Source organism: Zea mays, chromosome 8 (genome assembly GCF_902167145.1).
Source record: "Zea mays cultivar B73 chromosome 8, Zm-B73-REFERENCE-NAM-5.0, whole genome shotgun sequence".
Classification (NCBI taxonomy): Eukaryota; Viridiplantae; Streptophyta; class Magnoliopsida; order Poales; family Poaceae; genus Zea; species Zea mays.
Window position 1 is genome coordinate 15,518,652 of NC_050103.1, and position 7,451 is coordinate 15,526,102.

Consider the following 7,451-nt stretch of genomic DNA (forward strand, 5'->3'; position numbering starts at 1 on the left):
TGCAAGTTTTGACATATATTATTTTTAATATAATTGTGTACAAGGACACACTGTTGATGCCACCCAGCCCACACCCGATATGCCATCCGAAGCTTCGCAGCTCGAGACCCAGCTGGGTGGTACTCAGTTTGAAGAAATTCACGAAAGACAACAGCATATCCGTAGAGTGCCTGAGACGTGTCCCGACGAATCGGATGTGGTTTCAGATCAACAGGTAATTTGTCCAACTCCAATACTATTTTTACTTATCATACGTACATGTATGCATACTTCTTTTCAGCAGTATACGAACCACACTTTTTTGTCAACAGGATTTCTGTTTTGATGTTCGAAACATAAGTTTGAGGAACACAAATATCACACCTCAAACCACATCAGCTTGCACCCGCTTGCCGAAATTTGACGTGACACCGGAAAAAAATGTTTGTTAGCAGTCCATGTCTCATGTTATAATTCCATTTTACTATACATACTACACAGTTATACTAATTATATACCTTTGTGTAGAGAGGTGAAATGGCCACAGAGGAAATGGAACACAATGACAGTGGGCCAGTTTTTGACCAGACCCCAACTCCTCATGTCAGTATGATAACATACATATTACATAATGCATTTTATGATATTAAACTGATTTTTTTAATGTTCAACCACTTACAACCATGTTGCATTTCAGGATGATACACTGAAAGGGACAACAAACTCTGGATCTGATCCACCCCTTACAGAGCAAGAGTGTGTTCGTTCTCTGTGGGATTTAATTTGTTCCAAGGACATTGACCAAAGCAGGTACATGTTACCCAAATTACGAATAACGTATTTATAAGTTTGGTTCATTTATGCAATATGAATCTATAACTTTGTTCATCATACAGGGTTGTCATAGATTACGGTGAATACAGTGCAAACTGTATGGATATTTATGAATCTTTCGCGGAGGGCAAATGTCTTGAGAATGTCTTCATGCAGTGTTTCATTGAGTGTGTTCGTGATGATTCCAAAAATCATCGTCGAACTCTGACATCTAACAGATTAATACTTGATGTCAACGTTGGGGTAGGTTCTTCTTCACAGTTATTGTAACTATACACATAATATACTTACACACTCTATTTTTTTTATAGGCTCTGTTAAATTTTGAAGAACAGGAACGTCACAGCAAGAATCCTCAGCCATTTTATCAAAATGTGTTACAGAATTGCTTGCACAACACATTGCCTGCTTTGGTAAATCTGGATAAATGCAAGTCGGTAAGTCCCATTAACATTTTGTTCCCAGTTTCATCAGCTCATTAACTGTACATTTTAATTATCATGACATTGTAACAGCAACATGTAACCTATATTTACTTTTCTCATCAACAGATATTGGTACCTATGCTTAGCAGGGGACATTGGACACTGTATGTGATCAATCTACACCATCGGGTTATACACATTTTAGATTCGAATCCGTATGGTATACAACTTGGTGGCACCGAATGGAAGGACTACCATTATGATCCAATTTATTTAGGTGGCAGGAAATTCCCATGGTCTAGGGTTATAATGAGTAGGCTGAGCAAAGCGTTACAACACGTTTGCCCCAATGCAGACTTTCCTAAGTTTGGTAATTTTCCAATGGATATGCCATCTAATTGCCCAACAATGAGGACAGGGTCAAATGACTGTGGATTTTTTGTAATGAGTTACATGAAGTTTTATGATCACAATGCAGGTGTCATATCTTCTTTCAATCAACCAGTAAGTGACTGTGCTAACTGTTTCTATAATCTGGTTGCCATCATTTGTACATGTTAGCTATAGACGTGTCTAATGCACGCTATGCTTTTATTGCAGAACAATTCCCGAGACCTACGTGCTCATGCCCTTCATCAACTCACATTCCATCGCATCAACAAGGCGTTGCCACTTCCATTAGATATCCAGAGATTTATGTTTGCGCGCAATTAGTGAACTATGTCAGAACTAAGCAATGGTGTGGGCAATGTACCGTACTGTGGTATTTTGGCCATTATTGTCAGTTAACAATTTTAGGAAGCTTCCTTATATGTGCTGGTTTAGAACAATTGTCATGCTACCTTGTCTTAGGGGTGTTACCCAGGTTCTTTCTGTGAACTTTAGTTGGCTGGATACTTATGGTTATGCTGCGAATATGTGAACATCAGATGTTTTCACTTCTGTGGGCTTTAAATATGATCTGTTTATATGTTATGAAGATGTTATATGAATACCTCATTCCTTAATACTACCATCAGTTCATATGCGAGTATCATCCAGGTTATATACGATGTTTCCTACTTCAAATTATGCAACATTAGTAAGCAATATACGCTCTATTTATCAGATCTCAACAACCTTATATCTTAGATTATTCGTATCAGATACAACAGACTACTCGCTGCCTGACTCACTGCTGTCGTTATCAACAGACTAATTACTGGTCATATAGTTTACAAATTATACGATCATCCCCCAAGTTATCTACGATGTTTTGTACTTCCACTTATGCAACATTATTAAGCAATATACGCACCATTTATTAGATTTCAATATCCACCTCTATATAAATCAGTTGCCAAACATGCAAGGTTTATTGTAAAAAACAAATTAATCGTATCTCATACAACAGTCTAATCACTGTCTGACTCACTACTATCGAAATCATTTGCGTGTTTTTTGATGTTGTTGTCTCATTCCAATCAGGAGCTTTACTGCCACCCTTGTTCCTAGATCCTGGAGGTCGTCCTCTCTTACGTCCAGCAAGGCTTGCCAACCTTTGTCTATTTTCCTCCATTGACAAACATGTCCTACTGTTGTGACCATCAGCAATTCCACACTTCTGACATTTCCTGGTCATTTTCTTTGTACCTTTCGCTCCCAATTTAATAACCTTTTCTTCACTCCCCTTTATTGTTCTTCCTTTGGGTTTTGAGTTATTTGGTCTTGCCAAGCTTATCCCATCGACTGCAAAATCCAGTTTCTGCAATTCAAAAGTAAATACTTCTCAGCATATAATATTATGTAGTCCAACATACAATATTATACCATTATTACCTTTCTGGCATGATCATTTTGTTCATTGACACCACTAACATTCATAATTGCGTGATCATGCAAATTAACCTGTAATAGACAACACATTTTTTAAGCTCAATCATAACCCAATAACTCAAACTTATAAATCATGTATATGTATAACTGCAAATCAGTATAGTTGTTAAAGATATTACCTCTTCTAATGGACGTATTGGTATATGTATTTGATCATTGGCCACACCTTGTTCAAGTATATTAGATACGTCTTGAATTTCCTGAAAATTTGGTTGAAAGCTCAATATACATCATTTACAAATAAACATTCACAACAGTATGATCAAAACCTTGTTATTCCTTTCGTCAAATTCACCATCCTTTTCGTTGTCTCTATTGTCTTCATCATCGTCCTGAGATTTTATTGTTTCACACCTCATCAATATAATATGATTAATAATATGTTACAAAATACATATTAAAACATTACATACCTGTATACCATCTCCTCCACTAGTTCCACAAGTTTCCTCAACGTCTATATCTGTCTCCAAACGCGAAAGTACTTCGAGAAGCTCATCCATTACTGTTAGGCCTCTATCATTTCCTGCTTTGGATAAACTAGCATGATGCACTACTTTCATTGCCTTTTTTAGCAACATCTTCTGTCTATATGACTTTGTTTCTCCATCCTTCCCCTTCAAATTCCTATCATCTCTTGAAAACGGAACATCTTGCCTTGCAGAGTAGGTGTATCTTTGTAAAATATATTCCTTCGGTATCCGGTCAATCTGAAGATGCATAAACGCGCGTAGTACATGCACACAGAATAGCCCTATAAAACAATAACGATCATAAGATTTTGTACATATGTTTTCAATGTATATATTTACTATTTAGTACTCCATACCTGTATGTTCCCAATGTTTGCATTCACAAGTATACTTTCCTGCATCTTCATCAGCTGTCACTTTGAATTGGTGTTGTCCCCACACAATTTTATTCGATCTAGTTGTATGTTGCACTACCCAATCATTTGCACCCCCTTCTTCGTCGTGCATTATCTTGAATGCGGTTGCATATTTCAAAGATTCCTAGAATTTATTCATCACAGCCCTTGTGTATGCTCTTGCAACCCTTATCTCAAACATGTATAGTGTGTTCGTTTCCTTTTGACCCTATGGCATATATAATGCAAATTAGTTTACACTTATATTAAGGTATCAATATACGACATAACAATTTTATCCTCACCATGCTTCCCACTGCTTCCTTTGACTCTTTCATCTTTCTACTGTGTAGAAGTTTCATCATTTGCTTGGCGAATTGATGAAGCGGAGTATTTGCATCGACATGTGCACTTTTGACAAGCCTGTTCATGCTTTCGCTACGCTGTGTAGACAACATTAGACCACAATAATGACTTTTGAAAAAAGCAGGCACCCAATCCTTACGTATTCCATACAGCTTATCGAGAGTAATGTTATCGTGCAGATGAAAATCTTCAAGTAGCATTGACCATGCAGTCTCAAACTCCAACTCAGTCAAAGGATGATGTATTATAGATTGAAACCGTGTCTTAAAGTCCATTTCCTCAAATCTTGCATACAACTCGTTTAGAAAAGGCATATACCTATTTTGCACATGCCATAGACATAAACGATGTATTGTGTGTGGGAAAACCCTCTCGAGGGCTACTGGCATTGCAGGATCTTGATCTGCAAACATATATGACAAAATTGTACGAATCTTATTCCATGTTATATAAAGAAAATAATATCAAATTTAAGCCATATTTTATGTATATACATTTAATTCATTATTATCAGTCGTACCTGTCAGCGTCACTCGTGGCCCTTCGGTTCCCATGCATGTTTTGAAGGCGTTGAATACCCATTCAAATGTATCAACAGTTTCATCCCCCAACAATGCGAAAGCAAATATAGTGCAATAGAGGTGGTGATTTGAACCAACAAACATACCTAGTGGTTTTTCATACAGATTAGTCTTATGTGTTGTGTCAAATGTAACCGCATCACCAAAATCCATGTAATCCCCTTGCTGGCTTGCATGTGACCAAAATATGCTCAAAATCTTGCCTTCTTTATCCAATTGGAAGTCAGAGAAAAATTGTGGATTATCCTTTTTGCAGGATGCAAAAAAGGATAGTAGCTTTGCCACATCATTTGCATTTCTTTCTCGTTGCTTTGCCTTTTTCCTGAAATTATTGTCAAAATTTAGCATTAGGCGAAAACAACAATCAACAAATATCAATTATGAATATCAATCGAAACATATTATAAACTTACAGGTTATACATGTCCTGTGCTGTTACAGGCACACTCTCAGGACCACCGTGCATTTCTGATACATAATCCATAATACAATGTTGCGGGATTCGACTCTCTTGCATTGAACTTATGAACTCCATGTATTCAGGATCATGCGTCTTGTTGCATTGTAATTGATTCTTTTCGGTATCCTTTTTAAAAAATTCATGATTATGATCCAAGTGCAACAGATCAATACGCACTGATATAACTGTCTCTTTTGCATCATCATAATTTTTTTAAGTTTCATACCGGCCTTGCATTGTATCCGCTTCGAACTGGTACTACGTATCTTTGGGTTTGATATTCCCCTTACTGCTCTTTTGCCTTCCATCGAGCAATTCAACCACTTACAATTTTTCCGTTCCCTATACTTTTTCAATGGAAATCCAACTTCATATGCATACCTACTATAAAATTTATATGCTTCATCCACCCCACTGAATGTCATACCAACTTTAGGTACTAATCTCGGATCAATTGTAACTTCCTGTGCAAAAATATAAATTGTATCATGTATGGTACCCTACATATTTTTATGTTGTATGTACATCATAACAATTTTCAGACCATAGTTTTACAGTGTATGCACAATATAACTACTGAATGTCATACCATCTCTAGCTGCCTTCTACTGTATACAATTTAACCTACAATACTGAAAATTCAAATCAGTTCAATATTACTTACATGTCTCTGCAGAATCACTGGTATGTCCTGTTCATGATCACCAATAGTACACATAGTATTAAGGTGCTGTCCTCCTTGATTTACTGTCATCCTCGATGCCTCAAATATGGTCTGATCATCAACCCCCGGGGCCCTCAAAGCTGCTGGTGGAGTAATTGCATCTACAGCAGTAGCTGATTCTGTATGCGTAATTCCATCTGACGCTAACTGGTTCCCTCCTTGTTGTTCTTCCTGCACCATTGTTACGATATCCAAGCATTGATTTGGTCGATGAACAGACGTCGGCGTCGTATACTCACTTATGGACTTGTTACCCCATGGCGCCGCCATCTTCCAGAGCAAATACGCCCTTCACCCAGCCGCGGCCTATCAAATGATGCGTACTGTCCACTTTTTTTGGAAGATTATGATTATTTTCCCTGTACCATGCGTATATCCAATATCGTGGACGCGAAATTCACGGCGCATATCCATTACCCGCTGAATTTTAGGATCATGGCCGCGCTGATCGTGGGCGCTCTGATCGTGGGAGTAACAGCCATTTATGCAATTTTATACATAGATTTACGGTGTCGTAACTGTCTGTTTAAATGCGCTTCCCCAATTTATGGGTTACACGTCACCGACCCACGTTCGAACAAGTGGCCCACGTCGGTTTACGCATATTTGTACTAGCTATTATAATTGCATAACTGTAGTGCATTAAAGCGGGCCGCCTGGATCGGTCCATTCGGTTCGACCACGCTCGGCTCGTCTGGCTGGGGCTCCGCGCACCTATATGAAGCCCAGGGTTTCCATTACCATCGCCCTATATATATATATATATATATATATATAGGGAAGAGGTAATGGAAGCCCTGGGCTTCCGTTAGTGGGCGAAGCCCCAGCCAGGGAGACCGAACGGGTCGCGTTCGGCCCACTGGACGCCAGCCTGTGCCATTTATGCAAAGGATAACCACGTATCCCGCCTTACACGCGACATGCAATTACGCAAGCATAAATTTGTGTACAAATGTGCATAACTCATGCATAAATGGAATCTTTGCATGCCAGGAATCGCGTGCACGAATATCTGCATGTGCTAGACGTTTACGACTGCATAACGTTGTGATACATGATAGCGTAAACCATGCAAACGTTCACGGCAGGATTTTGGGATAAGGCAAGACGTGATTTTCGTGCGCGTAAATAAAGGCGTAGTTACGGCAGGAAACTAATACAACTTTACAGCCGCGTCCACGTTCGCTCGTCCATCTGAATTATTGGCGGCGGTTAGCGGCGGCGGAAGTGAGAGGTCCGGCCGGCGATGGAGGCGAAAATATGTCCACCACCGGCGCTGGCGATGACATCCTGCCTGTAACGTCTGTGCATACGCCAGCAGGTACGTCTGTTTCAATGG

The 7,451-nt window shown here is 39.0% G+C and overlaps 1 protein-coding gene across 1 annotated transcript; it reads right to left on the reverse strand.

Moving 5' to 3' along the window:
- Positions 1–2,954: 2,954 nt before the first annotated feature.
- Positions 2,955–5,574, reverse strand: LOC103636773 (protein FAR1-RELATED SEQUENCE 5-like). The gene is made up of 8 exons (XM_020542904.1): positions 5,342–5,574; positions 4,868–5,250; positions 4,716–4,750; positions 3,527–3,823; positions 3,383–3,445; positions 3,233–3,313; positions 3,057–3,125; positions 2,955–2,966 (listed from the first exon to the last, which is right to left on the reverse strand). Exons 1-8 carry the CDS (start codon positions 5,461–5,463, stop codon positions 2,955–2,957), a joined length of 1,062 nt encoding a protein of 353 aa, XP_020398493.1. The 5' UTR covers positions 5,464–5,574.
- Between the last annotated feature and the right edge of the window lie 1,877 nt (positions 5,575–7,451).

Excerpts from the sequence above, each read along its gene's own strand:
- LOC103636773 (XM_020542904.1), bottom strand. The coding sequence starts at position 5,463 with ATGGAGTTCATAAGTTCAATGCAAGAGAGTCGAATCCCGCAACATTGT. Across the intron at positions 5,251-5,341 it reads GCACAGGACATGTATAACCT|GAAAAAGGCAAAGCAACGAG; the intron begins GTAAGTTTATAA and ends CAATAATTTCAG. Across the intron at positions 3,824-4,715 it reads TGCCAGTAGCCCTCGAGAGG|ATTGACCGGATACCGAAGGA; the intron begins GTTTTCCCACAC and ends ATGCATCTTCAG.